The 26,725-nt window shown below is 43.8% G+C and overlaps 1 protein-coding gene across 3 annotated transcripts in view; it reads left to right on the forward strand.

Moving 5' to 3' along the window:
• The window catches only part of LRIG2 (leucine rich repeats and immunoglobulin like domains 2), a 28,645-nt gene extending 2,689 nt beyond the window's left edge, over window positions 1-25,956 (forward strand). The window contains exons 2-19 of one of the 3 annotated variants that reach the window (XR_001333298.2): window positions 1,924-1,995; window positions 2,476-2,550; window positions 3,041-3,175; window positions 3,699-3,842; window positions 3,973-4,116; window positions 4,873-5,016; window positions 5,250-5,393; window positions 7,546-7,626; window positions 8,456-8,527; window positions 8,667-8,735; window positions 10,217-10,380; window positions 11,620-11,940; window positions 13,011-13,292; window positions 14,519-14,968; window positions 15,433-15,582; window positions 16,469-16,738; window positions 17,632-18,230; window positions 20,032-20,672. Coding sequence is in view for 2 of the 3 variants with exons in the window: in XM_014273188.3 (XP_014128663.2) it covers window positions 1,924-1,995; window positions 2,476-2,550; window positions 3,041-3,175; window positions 3,699-3,842; window positions 3,973-4,116; window positions 4,873-5,016; window positions 5,250-5,393; window positions 7,546-7,626; window positions 8,456-8,527; window positions 8,667-8,735; window positions 10,217-10,380; window positions 11,620-11,940; window positions 13,011-13,292; window positions 14,519-14,968; window positions 15,433-15,582; window positions 16,469-16,738; window positions 17,632-17,858 (2,944 nt within the window). In the remaining variant the exon portion in view is untranslated. Of the gene's footprint in view, window positions 1-1,923; window positions 1,996-2,475; window positions 2,551-3,040; window positions 3,176-3,698; window positions 3,843-3,972; window positions 4,117-4,872; window positions 5,017-5,249; window positions 5,394-7,545; window positions 7,627-8,455; window positions 8,528-8,666; window positions 8,736-10,216; window positions 10,381-11,619; window positions 11,941-13,010; window positions 13,293-14,518; window positions 14,969-15,432; window positions 15,583-16,468; window positions 16,739-17,631; window positions 20,673-25,937 lie in introns of those variants that run through there. The other 2 variants (XM_074528192.1, XM_014273188.3) reach the window with 2 other exon arrangements.
• The last annotated feature ends 769 nt before the right edge of the window (window positions 25,957-26,725 follow it).

The following is a 26,725-nucleotide window of genomic DNA, read 5'->3' on the forward strand; positions in this document are numbered from 1 at the left end:
CTGCACACCTTGAGGGTGCAGCGTTATCTTCCATGTCCATTGTCTCCTTCCTCTATCTGTTGTGCACTGGTTCTTTGGAAACAGCATGGCTTAGTACTTCCTGCTCTGGTTAAACACTCTGTTCCAAGATTAGACTGCCAGCACTGGCTGGGTGCCTGCATGTTTGAAAAATTCAGGAAATTCTTCTGCTGGGATTTGGGATCATATTTCCCTCCACCTGTCTGTGCCAGGCTCCTGTGGATGCCCAGAGGCTGGGGCTGAGCAGGGTTCAGGGGAATGTGGGCAGCTGGAGAGAGTGTCTTGAGCATTCAGCCCCCTGAGGTGGGAAGCCTGCTCAGGAGCAGCTTGGTTGTTTTTGTGTTTTTCCTAGTGTTTAGGGCTGGCTTAATTACCACATGTACTGAGGAAGCAGAGCTGCAGAATAGTTCTGCGACTGGTTGCAGTTCTTCTCTCCAGGTTCTCTTGAGTCTTTTTTTTGCAATTGTTTCCAAACCCACGCTGCTCTATCTGTATAACTTGTGTCTTGGTGTAATTAAAAGAATACATCAAGAACTGCCTGACTTGCCATGACACCCAGGATTTTAATAATTCAGCAGAATCTTTACACTGAACCTGAGTGAAAGTTAACAACTGTAACTATACTGTAGTCTGTCAATTTTCAGTCCATGTTGTCTTTTAGTAGGTTGTGGTCTTACAGATCAAAAATAATCTGCCAGAGCTCAGGGAGTGTTTGGACAATGCTCTTAGGCATGCAGTGGAATTTTGAGGTTAACCTGTTCTGGACCAGGAATTGGACTTAATGATTTTTGCAGGATCAAGTTTGGCCCTTGGTGTATTTGGAGTAAAGCACAGGCCCAAAGCTATTGCATGAACAGAGGAGTGTGTGGATGCTGTGGCTTGTCGAAACATGGTTGTCAATGCAAATAGTTAGAATTATACTGATTTGCATTTTAATATTCATTTTAACAGATAGAGTTTTGGTTGCAAAGTGTGATTTTTGTCTCTTGTGTCAGCATAGCTGCTGCCTGCCTGATACACAATGTTTCAGGCTCTTGGCATGAGCTTTCGGAGATTCACCTCTGTGCTGGACTTGTATCAGCAAAATGTCACATAGATGAGTTGGTTTCGCCTTTTGGACTGACATCTGCCTGTGTTTTCTGGTGTGGCTGGGACCGGGTTTCCATCACAAATCTGATTTTTTTGGTCCAGCATGACTAGAGGCAGTCTGTGCTCAGAAATGGATGCATCTGTCGCATTTATGCGCCAAGTCCAAGGCAAAAGTAAGATACTTTGTAAAGTTACAGCAATGGGAATAGCACCAACACCCAGTGTGAGCATTAAAGCTGGATTTAATGACTCTTGCCCATTGAAAGAGTCCAGCTCCTGCATTTGATTCTTATGAGTAAAACCAGCTGGTGCTAAAGCATCTGTTTGTAAGCTTCCCAGCCTCAGGGTTCTCTTTACTTCAGCTTGTTTGAGAATTCTGTGTATATTATTCCTTTAAAATAAGCCTGCCTTGGCTAGTCAGCATCTTTGGAAAGCTGAGAAAATGGAAGCGGTTCAATAATGGGTGTTTTGTAAGAAATTACTGTCATGTTCCTGCAAAGTTTTTCTTTCTTGTAGTGGACAAGTGTTGTTAATAAAGTTCTGGATTAAAGCCAAAATTCTCTGGTCAAGTACAATGTTCCTATCAAGAAGCTTTAACTAAAGTTTTTTTATTCAAATAGAGAAACAGAACTGTTTAGACTTTTAATTGTGAGTGACCACTAAAACAAGCTCTTTTCTTAAGTGAAGGAGCAACTGTATAAAATACATAAATGCAGTTTCAAACTTGAGATTGCATAATGTATACATGTTTTGGGTTTGTTGAGCTTTTTCATATTATTCCAGGAACTAAATAAATTTTTTTTCTCTGTTCTCTAGGGATCTAAGTCATAATCATTTATTATCATCCAACTGGAGCATTGATTTGTCTGTCCCTACTCTCCAAGAAGTGTAAGTTGTTTTTTATGAGGATAAGGTCTAAAGATATCCTTTCTAATTAGAATGTTTTATTGCATGTCAAGATACCTGGTCTGTCTTGCAGAAGTATTCAGTGCAAGGTAATTAAAAATTGATGCTCCATATTGGCAGCACATTTTATGTATAAAACTATTGTGTTGTGAGCAGAAATCTTTCTCATGAAAGAGCAGAAGACCAGTGTTTTTAAAGAGCAATAAGGAGTATTTGTTTTGGCTATAGCTGATTTTAAATGAAAGAGAAGTAATAGTATCCATGAAAATGAGAAAAGCTAGCATGTTTCACTGTTCAAATGGTTAGTATTTAAGCTCTTGAGGAATCTTTTTTGTCAACTACTAAGTATTGTTAATACAGTAAAATTTTTAAATGCATTGATATGAATTATTTCTGTATACAGAAGGATTTTTCTCCTCTTTGAAGTGTCTTTGGTGTAATTTTTTTTGCCCTCTATTTAAGGAAAATGAATTACAATGAGCTAAGTGAAATTCCATATTTTGGAGAAACAACTTCCAATATAACTCTTCTTTCATTGTAAGTAATAGCTCATCTGCCTTTTTGTTGTTTAACAAATGGGAGAACCATGTTAGAGTTCTGCTATCAAATTGTAGGAAAACATCTTTTTTCTTGAAATACTGCTCACATGAAGAGCATCAGGGAATATGTAAGCACTCTTTAAAGAAATACAAATCAGTTGGACAATCAAGTCACCCTAAATTACCAATAAAATTCAGTCAACCAAGGCAGGCAGCTTTAAACGGGTGGGATTCAGTCCAGGAGCTTCCCACAGGACCAGCTCATCTATCGGCCTCAGAATTTGAATCTGTTCATATGTCATGGTGGCAAATAGCTCTTGGATTTGCAGTATTTCTTTAGGAATTAACACTTTTGTAAGCATGTTGTGCATGTCCCATTCATGAAGCTCACTAGTACATTTGATATACAGAACCCTCTTGCTGTTTCAGCTGTGCATCCAGAAGGATGAGATATTGTGATAATCATATTTATTGCTGATCTTTTTCAGGGTGCACAATACCATTCCAGAAATAAATGCTGAGCAACTCCAGGTCTACCTTTCATTGGAAAATCTAGATCTTAGTTCTAATCTTATCTCAGAAATCAAAGCCTCTTCCTTTCCACGAATGCAACTGAAGTACCTGTAAGTATGAGTGATCTTTTGTCTCTGGGATTCCTGGCTCTAGGATGATAGTGTTGGAGACCTCATTTACTCTTAAATTAGTGTCTTAAAGTCAACATCCTTATACAGCTTTGAACTGATAGCAGTGCTTAATGGAGCTACAGATGTCCTTGAAATAAAGTAGTTTTCATACCAAACTGTATTGTATTTTCCCAAGTAACACAGAAAACAGCAATTGCTGTTGTCAGAATGCAGGTACATAAGCCATCAGGGACAGGGAATAATTTTTGCCCTGTTTGAGTAGATCACTGTGGACATTGTGTTAACCACTTCTAACTGAAACATGGACGTGCTGTAAAAATCAGCTCCTCACACCTATTTCTTTGGGAAAAAGGCTTTAGCTTGGTGATTTAGATTTCTCATGTGACTTAGCAAGGGTCTTGGGTTATCTTAATCAGTGGTTGCTCTGAGGTGCTTGTGCCATTGTGTTCATCAGATTTTCTGTGTTCTGAAAGGCCTCCTCCCTTCTTCCTTTATTCCTTAGGAACCTGAGTAACAACAGAATAACTACTCTAGAAGCAGGTTGCCTTGATAACTTATCTAGCTCACTAATGGTGATAAAACTGAACAGAAATAGGATTAGTATGATTCCACCAAAGATCTTCAGATTGCCTCATGTGCAGTTTCTGTAAGTAACAGTCTTGAAAACATCCAAACAACATTTACAGCTGAGCTGTTAATCTCAGCATGTTCTTGACTTTCACACAGTGATGCTTGTTGCAAGGTGTCTTAATATTTGACTGTCATCTTTATGAAAGGGAACTGAAAAGGAACCGGATTAAAATAGTGGAAAGTCTTACATTCCAAGGATTGGAGTCCTTAAAATCCTTGAAAATGCAGCGCAATGGGATTAGCAGATTAATGGATGGAGCATTCTTTGGCCTGGGTAATATAGAGGAATTGTGAGTATGCCTGGTTGTGGAGTTTTATAGCATAAAGAAAATGGCTCTTGGGGGTTGTGTCCTGTATGATTCCCCTTATATCAAGGCTGTGCTGAGATATTGACAAAATCATAGGAAAATAGTTCTCCCATTATTTTTGTCATGTCTGGTTACTTCAGAAGTGGTAAGATACATTTCCCCATTCCTGGAAGTGTTTGAGGCCAGGCAGAATAGGGCTGAATAGGTTGAATAGAGCAACCTGGTCTAGTGGAAGGTGTCCCTGCCCATGGCAGGGACCTGGAATTAGAAGATCTTTGAGGTCCCTTCCAACACAAACTAGTCTTGTGATTCCTTTATTTTGGTCCTCTTTCCAGCTTCTTCCTACATGCTGATCAAGAATCTTTGCCTCTGTAGTTGCTTTTTGCTGGTTTTTATTTGCAGTCTCCATAACATGGGGTTGTTCTTTCCACTGTGACTTTGACAGTGTGAACACAAGGATATATGATGTTAGCAGAAGACTTCTTTTTTAAGAAGTTATTTTTGAGAATAGAGATTATAGTTTTGTTTCTGCCACCCATCCCTGGTGTTTAATTACTCAGTTCTTCATATACTTTAGTTACTTTTTAAAAATTCAACAGGATTGAAAGAATCATGCATTTTGTGTTGTCTGAGGCTTAAAGTTAATAAATAATTTTGACATCCATAAGGTGAAATTTTGTAAGTAGATGTTTCATTGGTTATCTCTTTGGCAAATGTTTTTTCCATCTAATTCATTAGAGAACTGGAACATAATAACTTAACAGAAGTAAACAAGGGCTGGCTGTATGGGCTGCGGACATTGCAACAACTCTATGTTAGCCAGAATGCCATCACCAGGATCAGCCCAGATGCATGGGAATTCTGCCAAAGACTTGCTGAGCTGTAAGTCCTGGGCTACTATTCATTGGGGATTTTTTAAATGTTGCAGTTATTGATTGGCAGGAATTAATTACTGAAGGAAGTACTCAATTTCCTTGCTAGGCCCATGGTGATGATGTATTTTAATTATAAGTATTCTGTTGGAGAAATTAGAAGACAATAGTTAATCAAGTCAGATTGTATCTTAATAATTAATCCCCCTGCATGCCTTTAAAGTGTGTATTGAATGTTTTCAGAGACTTGTCATACAATCAGCTCACTCGCCTCAAGGAATCTGCCTTTGTGGGACTTGGTTTATTGGAGAAGCTAAACCTGGGTGACAATCGCATTAGTCACATTGCTGATGGTGTCTTTAGAGGTCTGACAAATCTTCAAACCTTGTAAGTACAGAAAACTTCAAACAGAAGTTTCAGTTTAATGCAATTTTAGTTTAGGTGGAGCTTTTGGAAGTAGAGACAATGGATATTGCACTGTAGGAGCCTGAGATCGTTGTTGGTGCTGTCCTGCCTGCAGGTGTGAAAGGGCTGATAATCTTTTGGCTTGCCAACATGACAGAATTCCAGCCCAGCTAAAACAAGCCAACTGCTCAATTGCAGAGGTAGTAAGAAACAATGACTTGGTGACCTTGGGTGCTCAGATGTGTGTCCTGTGGCTTCTGAGAGGTGTGGGTGCCTTGTGTTTCCAGTTGTGGAGCAAATAGCCTGGAGCTCTTTATTCTAGAGGGTTTCCTTAGGTTTGGAACCTCAGAAACCAAGGACTGAACCTTTCTGTGTTGTAGAAGGTGTGGTTTAGCCCATCTTGTTTCTGACCTCACAAACGAAGCAGGGGGTGTAAAGTTGCTTCTTGCTGTTTAAGGCACAGCTTTGCACTTGCCAGGACTTTTTCTGGCAGATCTTGGATATTTCTGAAGAGATTCAGTCCTGTCCCAAGTAGATCTGAACAGTTGTAATTATCTTAAGCAACAGTACTTGAGAAAGGAGTGAAAATTTATAACCCCTCTGTCACTTCATTAAATAAATGCTTAAATAAGCAAATTCACCAGAGAGATTCATGTAAGCAGTCGTACTCTGATAACCTTAATACAACCTTTTAATGAAATAATTAAACCTAATTTCTTAGATTTAGAGTAGCATGAAAAAGAACAAGAGCAGATTAATTAGTAAGTTGTCCTGGGCTCTCAGGGGTGTGGCCCTTTGCTCTCAGTGAGGGCCTGGCCCTTTGCTTTGGGACTGGAATGTGCATGGTGGAGAGCAGGGGTGATTAACAAGGCTCCAAGCATTAGTGCCCAGCCAGGCATGAGGAGCCAACTCCTCTCTCACACAATGAGGGGTTTTCTTTTGGGCTGCTCAATCATTTTGCTGAGTGGTCTGAGTAGTGGAGTGTAAAAATACTTCAAAAAATGAGAGATACTGTGTGGTTTTAGTTCCGTTGTTGGTTGTGTGCTGGTTGTTTGGTGCTACAGCTGGTGTATGTATTTCTCTGTGTGGTTTTAGTGGGACTTCTATATTTCAGAGAAAGAAAAGTTAAGAAAATTGTTGTTACCACTGATGATATCCTGGAGGTTGATCCCAGTCTCTTCCACAATGGTGTTCTACACAGTTTATAGTCTCACATAATGGGAAAGTAGATACTTCATTTTCCCCTCATTAGCACAGGGAAAGAGGTGCTTATATCAGTGGTATATACAGTTGCCTGTGTATGTAGCTAGATTTGTGTCAGTTGACTTGCTTAGAAGCTTCATCTAGCTGTTTGCAGAATATCAGGTAAAACACAGGGCAGACTATTTTTTATTCGCGTGATTTCCTTTAAACACACTCCTCTCTATGCATGGTGGTATCAAAACAGCTGCTTTTGGCTCAGTCCATGCCATTCAGGCTAAAAATGCAAGTGAATTTATTCAATCTTCTTTCTGAAGAGCATTTAATCCTCTCCAAACTGTATTGCTCTATTGCTTTTGCTGTTCAGACCTTTCTTCTCCATGAGGAGCTGAGGTGCTATGCTGAGGTCAATCAGAAATACCCTTAGCTGATAACAAGATTTATGAGCAGAATATCAACTTCATCTTGAAAAAGTCACCAAGGTGTGCCTGGGAGGCCTACACTGTAGCCTGGGTGTAATTCCTTAATGTGCTAATGCTGGTATAAGCCTGTTACTTGGGAAGGTTAATGCTGCTGGTGTATTGGTTAATTCCCTTACATGAACCAACTTGCTTCAAGAACCTCTCCCAGCTCCTGGCATATAGTCCATCATGTGAAAAGTACTGGTCTGACTCGGGCTTTGCTTAAATGCCACATCAAGAAGTTCTGCTGTGGAATTTGTTTGTGGTGCTTACTGCAGCACTTATCATGAAGTTTTCCCTTTTGCCCCTCTGAAGTGAGAAATTCATTTCCTGACAAGTTTAGTTTTGTAAAAGATTTGAGACCTTGCAGGTGTGCCAGAGCCCCATACCTGGCCTGTCTTCCCCAGCTCACCACTAGCCCTGGTTAGAATGATGTTCCAAGTCTTCTTTCTGAGAAATGTCTTCTCCTGCAGGGACTTGCGAAACAATGAGATCTCCTGGGCCATAGAAGATGCGAGCGAAGCTTTTGTGGGACTCAGCAGGCTGGATAAACTGTATGTATTACAAATTAGGGGAGCAACAGCATTTCCCAGGCATGCAGAGAGGGAGAGTGCAAAATATTAAGTAATTGTCAGTCAATGACATGAGGTAGAAAGCCTTTCTCACAGTGTTTCCACTTGTGTGTAACAACCACTCAATGTAGTCCTGGGTTCCTTGTACAGGGGCATTAGATCTATGTAGCACTGCATTTCCTTACAGCACCAATTTGATGAGATGAAGCATAGGTATTTGATTGCATTTATTATTGAATACCTCACTCCCTCTGTGTGATGATTGTCATTTTTTGTGTTTCTTTGGTTTGGGTAGAAGTTACTACTTATCAAAAAAACAACCCCCAAAATACAAAGTATTTTTGAGCAAATTTGAAACACTATTGCATTAACAAACTGCTTGATACTTAGACTGTGCACTTTTCATCCAGTGCCACGGTGTTTTCTGGGAAGCTCCATCCTGTGTAGTTACAAACTTTGTTTATAACAAATAACCTGGTGTGAGGGTGCGGTCAGGAAGTTGTGTGGTGGTAGCAGGTTGGTATTAGGAAGTTATTGCTCCATTCCCAAGTTCTACTTATTGCTCTTTCATCCTCCTGACTTAAAGTATTTTCTGACACATTTCTGATCCAAATCTCTAAGTTGAAAATAGAAAAGAAGCCCTGTTCTCAGGAAAAATAGTTGAGCCTTTAAACTAAAAAGAATAGTATTTAGTCCTTTATCTCAGCTACAATTAAAAAAAATGTAGTTAAGCATCATAGGGTATTTCTTTTGGGTCTTGTTTCTGAACTCATATTAACATTCAGACTGGTTTCTGGGCCTTTATTTTCAGAATCTTGCAGGGAAACCAAATTAAGTCAATTACCAAAAAAGCATTCTCTGGTCTCGAAGGACTTAAACATCTGTAAGTATTTTAATTTGTAGAACTCCTAATTATTTGTCAACTTTAGTCATGTGTTCTTTGTGAGATTTTCAAGTATTTAACTGAAGGCAGCATATGAAATCACACTGACTCCTCATTGTACTCTTTGCTTAACTTACAGAGATTTAAGCAACAATGCAATAATGTCCATCCAAGAAAATGCCTTTGCCCAGGCTCAGCTGAAGGAGTTGTAAGTTCACAGCAATTATTTAGAGATTGTTTACAAGCCCTGCATTGGAAAGAATTCTTCAGCCATTGTAGGGTTGTTTGAAGTTGTCTGAAGTGTGCCTGCTTTCATTGTGAAATATTTGCTGCAATGCTGGTAAAATACCAACTCAAAGTTGGTAGCAGAATATTTAGATTTAAGGTTTGATGAAATCTTCAACTGCATTTCCTTATTTGCAATTAGGAGGAGTTAACTTTTTCTTACAGTACTGAACCATTAAGCTTTTCCTGTCCTGATTTTGCAGCAGGCTCAGTACTGCATGTAGACAGTGAACAAAACAAATAATTCATCAGGAATCTCTCAGGGGGATTAGCAAACCCTGTGTTTTTCTTCCTATTTTTGGGGGATAGGGAAAGGCTTTAAAATTCACAGCTAAACAAGATTTTCTATGTACTCAGCAGATGTTTAAGCTGATAGGGTCTCTTGTGGTCTTCAGACATCTGAAGTAGTATAATGTGAAATGACCTTCACACCCAAGACTAATACTACTGTAATGCAGTCCTTTCTGTGAGATAAAGTCTCTGACTGTTGTAATCTGGTCTAAAACTGTTTACTACTCCATTAGTTAACCTTGGCCAGATGGACTTAGTCTGCAAGATCTGCTGCTGTGAGGAGACTATTTCAGGTATTAAAGTTGCCTCCTCTGATGTATTTTAAAAACGATGAGTCATTGATATGTGCAGGCAAAGAGCAGGATGGAATCCTGGCTTGTTTGGTGCCTCTTTTCTCCCATGACTGGCTGCATCTTAGGATAGATCACTTCTTATTAAATGCTAGACTGTTGCAAGTCAGTCAAACTCATATTTGGAGTATGGCAAATAAAATTCAGCCCCCATGTCTTGAAGTCAGTTCAGAGGTGGCGTCTGGCTCTCCAGCGAATGAGTGATAATACTTGGGAAACTTTGAAAGCAGATGGTAGGAAAGAAGACACCCATCAATTGCTTTCTGTTGGTAGGTTTTCTGTGGAGCAGAGAAAACGAGCTGCAGTTGATATCTGTATGAAACGAATCACTTTTGGCCTTAAATATTTATCAGCTGGCATTAAAATGAGAATTGAGGCTTTTGCTCATTTCATAATGGCAGTTGTGTTTAGTTTGAAACATGAAGCTGAGCTGCAATGTTGTGTTCTTTAAATTGCTTTAAAGAGGAATGAGATAATTGTAAAGACAGGCTTAGTGGTTTTGGGATTGTTTTTTTAGAAGTTGAAACTCTGAGTTTATATTCTCCAGGATTAAAATGAAATGTTAGGTTTTAATGATGATATAGAGAGACTGATTCTAGCATAAATACCCAAGATTTTATAATAAATACCTGCAAGTATAAAATAATACTGTAAATATGATATGTCTGTATGTGTATGCTTTAAGTTGCTTTGCTGTGTGAAATCACATGTATGCATGTAAAATAAACTTCACTCACCCTTTTGTTTTGCCCTGTTTCTGCAGAGTGTTGAACACAAGCAGTTTGCTTTGTGATTGCCAGTTGAAATGGCTGCCCCAGTGGCTCAGTGAGAACCATTTGCTGCAGGCTGTCAGTGTCAGCTGTGCTCACCCTGAGTGGTTGGTAGGACAAAGCCTTCTCAGTGTGGATCCTGATGACTTTGTTTGTGGTTTGTATTTTTAGTGACTTTTGATACAAAAGCACAGTAACACAAGTCATGTAGCTGAAATCAGGCTGTAGTTCTGGGGAGGTACTTGGTCCTGGCCATGGTGCCCATGTACATCCCTGAGTCTGCTGTAAGTTTGGGGTTTAATTCTGTATCTCTTTCCTCTGTTTTGTGGTGTTTGAGCACTGAAGTCAACCCAAAGGAGTAGTGCTGTTGGGCATTGTTTTTTATTTAGCTTACTGTTAAGAAAGGATTATGCTTTCATTCTCCCTGCTTATGACTGCCTTTAGCTTTGTAAGGTCTGTTTGACACTTTCTTCCTGCTTCTTGCCCGTACCAGCAGAATATTGCAGAATCATAAAATAGTTTGAGTTGGAAGGGACCTTAAAATCATCCAGTTCCAACCCCTGCCATAGACAGGGACACCTTCCATGAGAACAGGTTGCACCAAGCCCTGCTCAACCTGGCATGCGCTCTTCCAGGAATGGGACAGCCACAGCTCTGGGCAAAAATTAGAGTAGCTCAGGCTCTGGCACATTTTCTGGTGTTCCATAACTGTGATGTTTATGGTGGTCTGAAACTCTTTGCCCAGAGTCTGCGTGAAGCCTGTGGCAGGCCTGATGTTTCCTTTTCCTGGTGAGCAAACTTATAACAGTTATTTGTGTATGTGCAATTCTTTCATTGCTTTGGTGGCAAAGGCTACAGTAGTAATCATGTAGGTCATGCACCCACTTCTCTACTCCAGTACCACCACAGTGGCATCTGACAGAGCTCTGCATGTGCCTGTGGGAGTGTCTTGGCTGAATTTATGGATATGGAAATAATTTTCATCAAGTGGGATGAGTTAGTAGAGTTCCAGCTTGTTATGCTTTGTGCTTGTAGAACTTCAAGGCTCTTCAGGGTACTTAAACTATCTGAAAGTAAGTCTCAGTCCTTCATAAAATGGTCTGGCTCTTCAGCTGAGCAGGATTTTTGAGTGTGATCTAAACATAGCAAGTTTCAGAAGTTGGACAAAAGGCAGGGCTGCTCAGCACCACATTTCTACACTGATTGTTTTCAATGCTGATTCTTCTGCCTCCTTCACAGCTTGATTCCCAGGTCAAAATAGCTGAATTTGTGCCCCTCAAGCAGGACATCTGTTCCCAAAGTTTTGGTTTTGTTTGCATTCTTTTGAGTGAGTTTTTTTGCAATATTAATTCAAGTTTAAGAGGAAAGTAGCTGATCTTCGTGCTTTTCTTTTCAGATAATTTCCCTAAACCGCAGATCAGAGTGCACCCAGAGACCACGGTGGCCCTGCGAGGCGCAAATGTGACCCTGATGTGCACTGCTGTGAGCAGCAGTGACTCGCCCATGGCCACGGCCTGGCGCAAAGACAGCGAGGTCCTCTATGAAGCTGATGTTGAGAACTTTGCCAGGTACCAGCAGCAAAGTGGGGAGGTGCTGGAATACACCACTGTCCTGCACCTCTTCAATGTGAATTTCACTGATGAAGGGAAATACCAGTGCATTGTCACCAATCACTTTGGCTCCAATTATTCCAATAAAGCCAAGCTGACTGTCAATGGTAAGTGATAATGGTAAAAAAGGAGAAACACTCTGAACCCAAAACTCCATTTAAGTAGCTACAAGTCTATTTTTCACTAAAGCTGGCCCAAAATACTCTTGCAAATATCAATGGGATTTAGATGTATCGCACATAATTTTATAAAGCTGGAAAGAAGTGATTTTTTTTTTTTTTTTTTGTGGATGAAAAGCCTCTTCACTTTTTTGACAGTGGCATTTATCTCCCATATGTTATTAGGACACAATTAGTTGTTCATTTTGTTAATTTGAGGTGGAATTCTTTAAACTAAAAGCTCCCTCTACTGTTGTCTCAGAACTCAGCACCTTTCCCACATGTTTGTAAAACTGGGGAAAGACTCATCAGAAAATAAGTGGTAAAAACTCTGAAAAGTCAAAAGTGAAGTATTTTTTTTTTATTTTTAGCCATCATGATTGTCTTCTTACCTCCCTTCCCTCAAAATAAACAATGTTCACATCAGTCAGCAGACCACTGGTCCCCACAGTACCTCAGAGCAGAGGCGATGAGATGGAAGCTTGCCTTCCCTGTTAGCAGAGAAGAAAAATGTGATAAAGATTTTTCCCTTGATTCTTTCCATGAGAAATCATCTTCTTCCCTTCATCGTCTTAGAGGAACTTAATGGCTTTAAACTGAAATAGAGTATGTTTGCATTGGATATTAGGAAGAAATTTCTCCCTGTGAGGTTGGCACAGGCTGCCCAGAGCAGCTGTGGGTGCCCCATCCCTATAAGTGTTCAACGCCAGGCTGGACAGGTCTTGGAGCAGGCTGGGAGAGTGGAAGGTGTCCTTGCCCTTGGGCATATATTGTCTGAAGGATCTCTTCCAAATCAAAGCATTCTGTGGTTCTATGAACACTGTAGGTACTGCATTTAAATTTTGGGAGAAAGACTCTTAAAAATAACCACTCAAAATTTGTGCAGTTCTTCAGAAGAATCTGTTGCTCTCTCTTATGGAGTGTTTCAGATATGTTTTCAAATTTCCTCTCTACTTTGGAGCTTTTGCTGCATTTTACGTGACAATGAAAATGCTGAATTGATGTCCCCTTTGTTCCAGAGCTCCCTTCTTTCCTGAAAACTCCCATGGATCTCACTATCCGCACCGGGGCCATGGCCCGCCTGGAGTGTGCTGCTGAGGGCCACCCGCCCCCACAGATCTCCTGGCAGAAAGATGGTGGCACAGACTTCCCTGCTGCAAGAGAGAGGAGGATGCATGTCATGCCTGAGGATGACGTGTTCTTCATTGCAAATGTGAAGATGGAAGACATGGGGATCTACAGCTGCATGGCCCAGAACGTCGCAGGGGGACTGTCAGCCAATGCTACCCTGACTGTGCTGGGTAGGTGTGACTGGCCTGTACTGGCAGATGGATCCCTGCACATCTGCGGTGGAAGTGTAGCTCAGCTATAAGTAGCAAGTTGAAATGGTGGAGAATGAAGTTAAAATACATGGAGCAGCACTTGGTGTGATGTTTACACAGTGAAGCTTTAGAACCTGAGTTGCAGAGCTGCCTGGTGGAGTTGGAGTTAGTGTGATCTTTGCAGGGAGCTGAGGGGCATATCTTAGTCCAGCAGTGTAGATCAGGCAAGTAATTTGTGTTGCCTTATAGCAAATTTTGTCACAGGTAACAAACTTGCCACAAAGAAGACCGATGGGATCTTGGGATGCATGAGAAAGAGCATTGCCAGTAGGTCAGCGAGGTGATCCTGCCCCTCTGCTCAGCCCTAGTGAGGCACAACTGGAGTGCTGTGTCCAGTTCTGAGCTCCTCAGGACAAGAGGGATTCAGAGTCCCTGGAGCAAGTCCAGCAGAGGCTGCAGAGATGATGAAGGGACTGGAGCATCACTCTTAGAAGGAAATGGTGAATGGTTGGACTTGATAATCTTAGAGGCCTTTTCAAACCTAAATGATTTCATGTTTCTGTGAAAGGCTTATGGAACTGGGCTTGTTCAACCTTGAGAAAAGATGGCTGAGAGGAGCCCTCATCAATGTGTGTCCGTGTCTGCAGGGAGGGGTCACAGGATGGACCTGGCTCTGCTTGGTGCTGCTCAGCAATGGGACAAGAGGCCATGGGCAGAAACTGATGCACAGCAAGTTCTGCATGAATGTGAGGAAGAACTTCTTTACTGTGCAGGAACAGGCTGCCCAGAGTGGAGTCTCCCTCGCTGGAGATGTTCCTGGATGCAATCCTGTCCCGTGTACTCTGGGAGAACCCTGCTTGAGCAGGGAGGTAGAACCAGATGACCCACTATGGTCCCTTCCAAGCTGACCCATCCTGTGAACTATGCTGAGTAATAATGGAAGGTCAGTTCCTTCCAGACTCTTAACATTATGGCCAAATTTAGAATTGGAGTGGCACAGGTTTCCCAAAGCAACTGCAGCTGCCCCATCCCAGGAAGTACTCAAGATGCTTGGGTGGGGCTTGGAGCAACTTGGTCTAGTGGAAGGTGTCCCTGTCTATGGCAGGGGATGGGACAGGATGATTTTTGAGTTTCCTTCCAACCCAAACCATAATAGTTTTCCATGATTCTTTAAAGTTATCTTACAATTTCACTTTTTGTCCCAGAAACTCCTTCCTTCATGAGGCCCCTGGAGGACAGGACAGTGACCCGAGGTGAAACTGCCGTCCTGCAGTGCATAGCTGGTGGCAGTCCTGCTCCTCGCCTCAACTGGACCAAGGACGATGGTCCCTTGACAGTCACCGAGCGGCATTTCTTCGCTGCAGCAAATCAGCTCCTCATCATTGTGGATGCAGGACTGGAGGATGCTGGGAAGTACACATGCATCATGTCCAACACACTAGGCACTGAGCGTGGCCATATTTACCTAAATGTCCTGGCTTCCCCCAACTGTGATTCTTCCCAGGGTGCCATTGTCCATGAAGAGGATGGCTGGACAACAGTAGGGATTGTGATTATCGTTGTTGTGTGTTGTGTGGTGGGAACATCCTTGGTGTGGGTTATCGTCATCTACCACATGAGGAGAAAGAATGAGGACTACAGCATCACTAACACAGGTTAAGTGTCAAATCAATAGTCTCTGGTCCTGTTTTTAGTCCAAAACACTTGATATTTCTGGGTTATTTACAAATGGATGAGATTAAAGAACTGAAGATTTCCTTCTAAAATCCCTTCAGGGTTTTGCTCAAATTCCTCAATTTTAGAAGTTATTTTAAATACCAGAAGTGTGCTAATTCTATTCCTTATACACTAGGTTGCCCTACATTGAGGGAAAACAGTAATGTTTGGAAGTAGATATTTGAAGAAATTTAGAAATGTTTTCAGGGCCTGGAATAATAGGTGTAAAGTATCTTTCTGGCCCTGTCAGCTTTGAACTGGCTGTGTAATTATTGAGGTAGAAAAATGATACCTACATGCAAGTTGAAATTCTGGATATTCTTGTTAATGTGGGGAATAGTGATGGTAATACCTTGAAATCTTTACACTGTTTAATGTTGCCAATGTTAATTCTGCCTTGCAGAGGAGATGAACCTACCTGCTGACATTCCTAGCTACCTGTCCTCCCAAGGAACACTGTCTGAGCCTCAGGAAGGCTACAGTAGCTTGGAGGCAGGGAGCCATCAGCAGCTGATGCCTCCAGCTGGCAGCTACATGCACAAAGGGACAGATGGTAAGCAGAGGCTTCAGGTGTGTTGCCAGTGCCTCATCAGGATGCCAGTGCACAGTCTCATCCTCACAGCTTAAGTGTCAAGATAGATCTTTATCCTGTTTCTTTCCTTTGGCATCTCAAGAGCCCAGGCAGAAGAGGTGGAAAATAGATTTTGCTTGGAAGATGACTAGCTGTGACTCCTATCCTTGGTATAAGGTTGGCTGGTTGGTTTGTTTTAAGGTTGGCTGTCTAGTTACAGTTATAACTAAAGGGTCTGCACTATTTCCCTACCTTGTTTGGACAATTTTCTGGATGTTCATGTCATTGAGCTTACAGAGATGCCTTCTTTGTCATCAAAATGCTGAGGACTCATCACTCGTTATATAGGCTGGCTTGAAAATTGATCCTCAGTGTAAATTTTTCACACCCATCCATGGTCCCTCCAGCCCAGTCCCACTGCACTAGAGTCTGTATGAGGAAGGAGTTGAGAAGCAGCTCATCTAAGTGACCGGTGTATCATCAGCTTTGATGTGTGTGGGCATGCAGGGGCAAGTCAGGTCCAAGCTGGATGTGGGCAGGTATCCCCGTTTAATCCCTAGGGTGTTTCACCCTGGTGCCCAAGCTGGCTGCACCTGCATTGAACTTTTTTGCCCATGAAATAGGGGAACATGTCTATGGTTCCCCTGGTCAGCTTTATAAGGGGACTGCTGTGGAGAATTTGGATGGGGGAACCTGAGTGATTTCTCATGTGACCTCTCAAGCCAAGTACTCTGTTACTCCCTTAACTGTAAAAAGACCCTTCAATCTGTGCTGCTATAATAAATGCTCATACCAGGACATAAAGCCTGTGGAAATCTGGCATCCTCATCCTTTTGAGAGTATTTTATTTTTCCATTGTGCTTATCAGGTGGTGCAGCACCATTAGTGATCTGCTCAGATTGTTATGACAATGCCAACATCTACTCCCGGACGCGAGAGTACTGTCCCTATGCCTTCATCGCCGAGGAGGACCCCCTGGATCAAACCCTTCCGAATCTCATGGTGCAGATGCCCAAGGAAACATACACAGCACACACCCAGAATGAAACCAATCTCTTAGCAGACAGAGATGTGCCTGTCTTCCTTGTCAACCATGACAAAAAAAGTGATAAGAAAATCTCTTCCCAGCAGATTATTGGTGAGTGTCCACTTTTTCTTTTGTTGCTTTGTATTCCCTAATAACTTTGGCTTTCGTTATGCTGCCCTTCACTATTGACAAACAGCTTCAAAGGCCAGTAGTTTGTGGAATAACTCACATGTTAAACCACTTGTTCTCCAAATGCCCATGTTTCATCAGCGAGCAACAGCTTGCATCCAGTACCTGAGATTGAAGAGGGTGATGTTAAAAAGATAGAATTTAATTTGCACGTTTAAGTTTGTGAATGTGAGCCTTTGCTTATACTTCAAGGACATGTATTAACCAAGAGTTGGAGCTTCACATAAGAAATTTAAATAGCCTTTCTGTTTGAGCTGGCCTGAAGTTCAGAGAACTCCCTAAATTGGTTATTTTTCTGTTGACTGTCTTCCAGATCACCTTTTTAAAAATTCGCACTGAAGCTCTGTGTGTTCCTGGTTACTGTCAGAGATTGCTGGAAAAGGAGAGAATCTAGTAAAATATACTTTCAAAACCAGAGAAAATAATCTCAGAAGGATTGTAATTGCCGAGTCACAGAGCTCAAGTCTTTTTAAAATCTCAGTGTGATTGATCTCTGCTCTTTATGAGCAGTGACAGCACCTGAGGAACAGCTGGAGCTGTCAGGAAGGGTTTGGATTGGGTATCAGGAAAAGGTCCTTCCTCCAGTGGGTGGTTGGGCACTGCCCAGGCTCCCCAGGGAATGGTCATGGCCCCAAAGCTGCCCAAAGCCCAAAGAATGTTTGGACAACGCTCTTCAGGCACAGGGTGGAATTTGTTGGGGTGTCTGTTCAGGGCCAGGAGTTGGACTCCATGATCCTTGCGGATCCCTTCCAACTTAGGATATTCCTTGATTCTATGAACTTGCTTCTATTTATCTTCTAATTTTTCTCCCTCAGAGCCTTTCCAGGTTCCTCTCTGGGGAGGCAGCAAAGACCTGGCTTGCTCTCACCCGCAGTTCCTGCACCATCCGTTGGCCCATGAGGCCCCACAGGCGCTCCGGAGCGACAGTATTGCCAACAGTGGCCGGGACCAGGCATCACCCAGGCCCTGCCACAGGCTGCGGGAGGAGAGTTTTGATTTTAACAGGACACGGAACATTCATGTCCACAGTGAAACCACATAAAACACTTGCAAAACCTTGAAAGCAAATTCACATTTTGACTGACTGTATTTACTACCTCAGTACTAACCCCAAGGCCAAAGATGCTTGTGTATGTGTCTGCAAGTACTAAAGAGTCAGACTCTCTTGACGGAGATGGCACATGGCCCTTTTTCTACAATTTTTCCATTGGAAATGGGAATGTGCACCAGAGAACAATGGAAAATTAGTTCTATCTACAAAAACAACATTAAAACATGGATTGTGTGATGCTGGAAGCAGTCTTTGTGGTGGTGCATGTTTTGGAAAGCTCTGAAGAACGTGTGTAGCTATTTCAGTGTTTTGTCTGCTTGGAAACAAACCATCGGGGCCTCCTCATGGAATTCCCCCGGAACTGTAAGTGTAAAACTCTTGGCCAGCTTTTCCTTCCTTAGACTGTTGGCAGGTGTCTGTTGCCAGTCTGAATTTGGGACTTCTTTTCTTCTATGAATAATGGACTCTAGTTGTAAATAAACTCGCATTTATAAATATTTTGTATACGCTAAGCATATAAATGTGTTGACTGTAATGTAAATTATTTTTTATTATGCCAAAGTATGTATCATACTGTTAGTCTTGACAGCTACATATCAAGCCATATGGGGAGCTTGGGGACACTGAAAGCTTGTTTGTGAGGGAATAGAGCTGTCTTTATTTTGAAAAGTGCATTTACTTATAGATATGTGGTAGAACTGTGATATTGATGAATTTCTTTGTTGCCTACAACTGTGTGCCTGGCTGCAAGCTGATTCATTTCATGATAGTAGCAGAATTTCAAGGTGTATCTAAGCTTTTATCTATAAAAAAAACCCTTTGTATTGTATCTGCTGAGAGGGTCTCCAGCTGACAGTTCAGTGAACGTTTTTCCTAGCTGACAGTTAAGTGAACTTAAAAAGAATGTGGTGATGAAAAGCATGAGGTAAATTGAGAGAGCACTTGATGAATACTTATTTCTTCTGCATAGCCAAAGGCATATGGAATTTAAAACACTGATCCTTTTCTGTTGTAAAATATCAGGCTACATTGTTGAACTAATAGTTCCCTTAAATCTTGGTGTGGTCAAAATATTTAAATATTTGACAGGTGAGAAATGATACAATGCAGGGAACCCCTCACTACTGAAAGATCTTGCTGACACAGAGGAAGCTCAGACTCCATAGTTTCAGTGAGATGTGCCTGAGAAAATGAGGATGACAAATGACATTATAAAGGCTTCCTGGAAAGTTGTTATTTTTGGGGGAAAATGCCCCTTTTTGTAGAAGGTGTTAAGACTCCTTAGGGATGGGTTTTCAGCAGGTACATTGTGCTCTGTGGTCATGCCTTTAGAGTGAGGTGCTTACTTCCTGGTCACTACTGTCTGCTTTGGAGCTATAGGATTTGGACCCAAATAAAGCCATCTGTGTGATGTTTTTATAAAGAAACCCCTTTTTGGCCCAGTTCAGTTGTAGGTATGTGAGAATTCCCATTGATCCATTCCTGGACTGAAAGGTTTGCAACTCAATTGTTAGGTCTAGTCGTGCAGAATCACAGCAGAATTTAGAGACTGAAGTATTTGAGTAAATGAGTGGAGAAACACTGGGATTAATGATGCTTTTCCTATGGCTCTTTGGACAGGAATAATAGTCAAAACCTTGCAAATGAGTAAATATTTTTAAGGCCTCTTCCCATGCTCTCAAAGCCAGCATGGCTGCTTTGGGTAGACAGCAGCTTTAGTGGGGAGGGGATGCAATTGTCCTTGACCTTTGGGTAAAATAGAGAGAAACACAGGTGTGTAAATTTTGGGATTCTGACAGGTGAAGTCTTTTAAAAAAAAATAAATGATCAGTTTGTTTCTTTCTGGTTTTATTTCCTCCAGACTTTTCCTTCCCAGACAGCATTTAAGGCATGGTGCTTATTCTGAATCCAAAGTGCTCCCTGCTGCAGGGACCCAGCACTGTTAGTTTAAATCCAGATGAAAAAGGTCGTGCCATGAAACTATAGCAGCAGCAAAGCCTTATCATTTTGGGCTGCTCTCTCAGCCCATAGTCACTCAGGCCACTGGGACAAGGTGGCATTTGTGATTCCCAGCAGTGGGAAAACCACGTCCCTGCTGCTGCTCTCTCATCGCCATTTGGCAAATGCTTATTCCTGTTTCTTTCATTCCTCTCTCGCTTTGTAGGAGCTGAGCTCACACATCTGTCACAGTGCAGCTGGCATCATCCAGACCCTGAGAGTACTTGGGGTACAACTTCCTGGAGCAAGAGAATTCACTTTAGGTAGGTGAGACCTGCTTGTCCTGGGTCAGGGCTTTAAAATCGCTACTGTCTATACCAGGACTGTGCTGGCTGTCAGAGAGTGCAGCTAAAGCTGCTCTGATTTCTGTGAGAGATTGGCCTATAAAAGCTGAATCCTGAATTAAGGCATTTACATCCTTGCATGAGCATTTAAAGTCCGTAAGCTGGTTGTAAATAGCTGATGCTTGTAAGTAGGTGACACTTTGCTGCACTGTGGAAAAACTTCTTTGGTAGACTTGGAGGAGAAAGTCATGTGTGTCTTGTTTCCCCTTTGCAGAGGGACAGAGTGGCCTTTCTTTTTTCAGTAAAAACAAGCAATTGCCTCAATCAATGCCAAAGCACTACCGGTACAGGAACTGAGGGGGATCAGAAGCAGCAAGAGCAAAGCTGCTTCTGTTCCCTCTTGCTATTTCCTATTGTCTATTTATATTTTTTTCACAGCAGAATGTATATTTTGTATAGCATATGTAATATATGTTTGTCCATTGTAATATATGTCCAAACAATAAAATGCTGTATACATTGAGCATTCAGTGTAACTCTGTTAGTTTGCAAATTGAATAATTATATTTTGTCCTATGGTATTTAATTTTCATAGGGGGTAAAAATAGAGTTAACTTTGCCAACTGGACGTGGTTCTGGGACTCTGAGATTTGGACAAGGTGACCTCTGGAGGGTGTTTGCATCTCAACCATTCTCTGATTCAGTGATTGTCATTTCAGTTTTCCTGCAGGAAGTACCTGTACCCTTTTGGAAAATGGAGGAGGGGTGGTTCTTCTGCGGTAGTGTTAACTCTGTGCCAGGAGCCTTGCAGATCACTGTGCTCCCCTACTTTTCTCCTGCTTTTCCAATGCTGCCCTCCTGCACTTTGGATCCTCTGCAAAGATGATTTTCTTTCTAGCAATGAACTGTCAGCACAAGTTTGTGGGAGCATCTCCCACATGCCAGCTGCAGGAGGTGCTGCTAGCCCAATTCCTCCTGAAAACTAGCATGAGCTTTTTATTCCTTTGAATAACTCCCTCTCTCTCTCCCTGCGTTCTTCTGCTGGTTCATGTTCTGATAATCACCTTTGTTTTCCTGTGCTCTGTCCTGTGTTCTTCACTCTTTTACCTATTCCCAGATCTTAGCACCAACTACCTTTTCCCAGGTTAACTTGAGCTCCTGCAGCTGCTTCATCCCTGACTCCTGCTGACAGATATTTACACCCAGGGAAAGGGCTCCCAAGACCTGCATGTGCCTTGTTCTCCCCACCCTAGACATGCTGACCTCCATGCTTATTCTGGACTAGGACTTTGCACAAGGGCATGCAGTGTCAGGACAAGGGGGAAAGGCCTTAAGCTGATGAGGGAAGGTTTAGAGTAGATATTAAGAAGAAATTCTTCCCTACCCCTGTAAGGGTGCTGAGGCCTTGGCATAGATTTTCCAGAGCAGCTGTGGCTGCCCCATCCCTTGAAGTGTCCAAGGCCAGGTTGGGCAGGGCTTGGAGCAGCCTGGTCTACTGGAAGGTGTCCCTGCTCATGGGCAGGGGGTGGAACGAGATGAGCTTTTAGGTCCCTTCCAACCTAAAACATTCCTTGATTCTGTGATTTATCAGCTCACATTCCTGATAATCAGGGATTCCTTCAGCCTCTGCCTGGACTAGGACACTACCTGGCTGGGCAGGGGACAGTGGAGTCCCCTGCCACCTCAGGAGGGACTCCCTTATATTTATAAACCATATTGGGGTTTCCCTAGAGCTGAAGTATTCAGAGTGTCCACAGCATTCCCCAGATCACAGCTTTTTGTGTCCTCCTAAGTATTTTCAAGCCACCTCAATTGCAGGAGAATGGCCTCAATGATCCTAACCAACCCCATAAGCCATGATTTATCCAGGAGTGTTATGGAACCCCACCCCTGTGATCATTTCAACAAGATGCTCAGGAAAAACCAGCTACTGCCTTCCCAGGCAAGTTCAGCTCTCCCTAGCACTGTGCCAGAGCCAACAGCTATTGCAGATAAGATCATGAATAGTTAATGTTCTCAGTTACCCAAGCATATTTAAAAATTAACACAAGCCTGGTGCTGATGAGAGTAAAAAACTGGGTCATCAAAGACAGGAAAAAACCAGAAAACAATTGCATTTACCCTTGGGCTTCACCAATCACTGGGTTTTTGTGGAGGATCCTAGTCCTTCCTCTCTTTAAGCCTTCAGTGCTTTAATACTGGATGCTTCATTAAACCTTCCCTTTTGCCTGCCAGGTTCTCCTTTCCTCCTGCAGGAGTTTCTGGCCCCTTTGGACGTGTCTCCAGGCTCCAGTGTGATGGCTGGTGCGATGAGCATGAGCCTGGGCACCGTGGAGTGAAGGAGCTGATGAGCACAGTCTGGTGGGCAGGGTTGTGTGACATGGGGATGTGAGCAGGGGCAGGGGGCTGGGTGAAGCCCCCTCTGGGAGCAGCCCCATGTGTCCCTGGGGTACTTCCAGACACCCACTTGGAAAAGTTACCCCTTCATTTGTGGATTGATGTTGTCACCTTCTGCTAAATTGACCCTCAGGTCTGGTCTTAGCAAGGGAATAAGCAAATAGCTGAGTTGGAGGGAGAAGACAGTCCTTGGGTCCATGGGACCCTCAGCCTTGGGGACTTTGGACTTCAATCCCAAAGCAGCCAGGGCTGTTACCTGCATTAGGAGCCCCATGAACTCCAGATTGCTCTTCCCTGCACATAGGAAGCTGGAAGATACAGACCGGGTCCTTTTTCAGAATGAACCCACATATTCATAGGCAAGCAGGAGTACAGGGAGCAAATAAACTCCAATTCCAAATTTTTATGGCTTTGGCCCTGAAGTGACTCACTGGGAACACCAGCAGCAGGGATCACCACCCCAGAGAGCATCAGACTTTGATGGCATGGGAGCACTAAGTCCCAGCAACATGAGCAGATGATGGCAGAGAGCACACAGGGGTGTCTGCCGTTGCAGGCAGTGATGGGGGGCTCCCCCAGGTGAGAAGAGGGGTGGTTAGCTCCCTTTGTGCAGTGGAGATGAGATTTCCAACACCCTTTAGGAGGATGGGTGAGCTTGTCCCCTCCAGACTGCAGACACTGAGGGAGGAAAGGAACAGCCCCCTGGAGAACTAGCATGTACCAAGCCCTGGGCTTTCACCCAGTGCTTCTTTGTGTGTATCACTCAACTGGTTCTGGGTCTGCTCTGAGCTGACCAGGATGGAAATGGGCTGAAACACAGCACAGCAGAGAAGGGACAACCTCAGAGCATGTCCTTTAATCCAAGGGGCTTTTCCTGCTGTGCCCAGAGGCAGTCCTGGTTTGGCTTGCTATTTGCAGGGCAATGGAGTGCTATTAAGGCCACTGTTTATCTCATTTTCTCCCAGTGAGTTGCCATTTATCTGCTCTCTGAGGGACATGGCACTGATTGAACTCTGAGTGGTTACTGACGGGTACAGCCACAGGGTCACTTCTGCTCTGTCCTCCCCATCTCCTAGTGATGTTTCATGTCAAGATTTCTCTCACACGAGAGAGAGCTGGGCTGAGGGAATGGTTAAAGCTCCATGCTAGGAGCCCTGACCAGAGATCAGTGCATCCTCTCTCTTGGATCAGGGCTCTCATTCCAGCTCATCTCTCTTGGCAGAGACAGATCTTGTATGAACAAGACCCTTTTGCACATAACTTGCATGTAACACAGGATAACTGCTCTGGTCACCACTTGGAGGGTTTGATTTCACATTAGGTTTAATGTATCTTCTAAAGACTTACCCATGTAATTTGCCCCAGCCGTTGGAAACATTTCTTCTGTTCTTGCACAGATTTATCACTGACACCATTTGCCTGATGCTGGATGCTGCAGGAGAATCTATTGAACAGAGTGTTGTGATTTGTGATTTGCCAAAGGGGATTTTGTGATGCAGAAATAAATGTACCCTGCTCCATTAATAGCTAACAGCCTGCTGAGAGTATCCCTGGGAGCATGTGGGGCTTGGGAAGGGTCTGGCTGAACTCGGTGAGGAGCTGTTCTGTAGAACAGGACTGATCCTGTCCTGAAAAATTTTAATTAAAATAAATGCCCAGGAAAGGGCCAACCATTTGTGCTGTTGCTTCCTGAGCCTCATCCCTGCTAATTGAGCAGTGTGTCTGTGCAAGTGACCTACAGCTAATACAGCACCGAATTCACGTTTAAGTTAAAAATCATATTTTTAAAATAAAGATTCGTTAAGTCCTGTTACTCTGTCTGTCCAGGCATACACATTATCAGCAGCAGCAGCTCTAGGAGCCTGGATAACACACAGGAGGTGTCTCTTCCTCAGATGCTCCGACACGGCCAGATATTTTGGCTGAGCTCTGCTTCCAGAGCTCTGGTGTCGGTGTCCAGGCTGTAAAATCTCAGGACAGTGCTTCTGACGGTGAGGGGCTCTCGGTGTCCTTCCAAGGGGGACGTCATTTTTGCATCTGGTGTTTTTCTGCCCTGTGTTGGCACTGTCCTCAGCTGCAGAGGTCTGCAGCTCCTTGGTGGTGCTGGGGCCGTGCCAGTGGCTGCTTCCCAATGCAGCACCTGCCCAGGCCAGTCAGGCTGCCCAAAGCAGCTGCAATGTTCATGAGTGGATTGTATAATGGGTGTCATGACCCCACAGTGACTTATGCTAAACTGAGTGCCTGGAGGAAGCAGGAGCATCCAGCCTGGGAGAAATGAGTGTCAGGCTTGGCAGGGGCCTGGCTCCAGAGGGGACAGGGGCTTGCACAATTGTTGGCTACATGTGGAAGGGGCAACTTCAGACAGACAGCAGGATATGTTGTTCCTGTGTGGCTTCATGATGGGAATTACAGTCTTCATGTGGGGTCCCCCCAGTCCCTCACAGTAATCGTCTGCCTGTAGCACCCACCACACTGTCAGTCAGACCCTCATTCCAAAATGGGGGATCCCCAAGGTCCTTAGTGAGAGTCAGGGACACCGTCTCTGGAGGAGAAGGTCTGTGTGAGGGGATGGGATGGAAGCATTTCTGGTTAGTGGGAAGCCCTCACTCAGCAGAGCCCAATAGCTCATTGAAACATTCCTGCAGCACTGCCTCTCTCCCAGGCAAGTCCTCTCAACCACACTTGTGGTCATGGAGCTGGCAAGTTTCTGAGCTGGCTGAGGTGACACCAGGGTCCTCTCATCCTCCCTGTGGCCACATCCTGAACCTGAGATCCTACAGTGCCGGGATGCCCCATGGGCAGTGGTACCTGGCTCCTTGCTGCACTCCTGCCCTCCCTTTCAGCTTCTGCTTGGATCTGGCTGTTCTGATTTCTTGCTCCTCGTTAAGGAACACAAAGTTTGTGACAGATGCCTTTGCCATTATTCTTCCCTTAATGTTGGTGTTGTTTTGTGTTACTGTCAAATTGCATCTTCCCAAACTCCTTCCCATCTTGTCAGCTGCAGATGAAGCACATGAAGGGCTGAGTAATCTCCTGGCTCTGACAGGGGAAATTGCCTTTTATTATTGATAAGGCAGCACTGCCTTTGAAGGACACACCTCCACTGTGAGCTGGAGCAGGAGCTGTGGAGCAATGCTCAGCCCTGCCAGTGCCTGTGGGTGCACCCAGGGACGTCAACCTGCCCCTGACCTGAGCAGGTGGTGAAAAGAACCAAGCAATGCTGCATCAAGGTGGATCTGAGGCTGGGAAACTCCTGTCGGGCACTTCTCCTGGAGGGGAAGCCTGCTGCAGGAAAGGGGCTGATGCTACTTGGAGCATCCCAGCTTCTCCTCCTGCACCTCACAGGGAGCAAGGTAACCACTTTCCCACTTTGTGCTTGTCCCCATTGCAGGTGAGCAGTGTGGCACCTAGAGGCATGGCTCAAAGACAAGCCCTGTGAGGATGGGACAGTGGGCAGGGAAAATGTGACGTCCTGGCTGATTTGGGCTGGGGGCTGCTGTGCACAGAGGTGAGCTGTGCACGTCCACATCCAAGCTCCCATTTTGTTCAATCCCCTTGGGTCCTGGTGGGGCATCAGGGGGAAAGAAATCTGGGTAATGGTAAAAACTCTCTCTGAAGAATAAATATTTATGTATGTTTACAGTGTGTTCCTGCTCCTGGCTGCACAGGAGGGGCTGCTCGGAGCAGCGAGTGTCCACACACGTGTTGTGGAGTGAAGACGTAGGTGTCACAAGGTGGCCATGGGCCCTTCAGCCATGGGTGAATACAGACATGACTGGGTCTGGCTGCTGTGCCCATGGCTCTGCTGCTGCTCTTGGAGGGCCTCGGTTTGTTTCCACCTGAGAATGGCACTGGCTAATGGCCCAGTGGGGTACCTGTCACAGGAGCTGGAGGAAAAGGATAGAGGATGCTGGCTGGGAAGGGAGCACACAGGGGAAGGACATTGCTCCTCTGAGCACTAGTATCCCCTTTTTAGGGTGGATCTTGAGCTGCTGAGGAACTCTAGTTACACTTCACTCATGAACAGTCCTACCTTTGCAAAGTTACTGACACTTGTCATGATGTGCTAAAAGGTCCTTGGCACCAGCACAGTTTCTTCAGCATGGTTCAGCTGGTGTGAGCTGCTGCTACCCCCAAAACTGTATACAACAGACCTGGACTGCTGCAGAACAAGAGGAG

Source organism: Zonotrichia albicollis, chromosome 28 (assembly GCF_047830755.1).
Source record: "Zonotrichia albicollis isolate bZonAlb1 chromosome 28, bZonAlb1.hap1, whole genome shotgun sequence".
In the NCBI taxonomy this organism is placed as follows: Eukaryota; Metazoa; Chordata; class Aves; order Passeriformes; family Passerellidae; genus Zonotrichia; species Zonotrichia albicollis.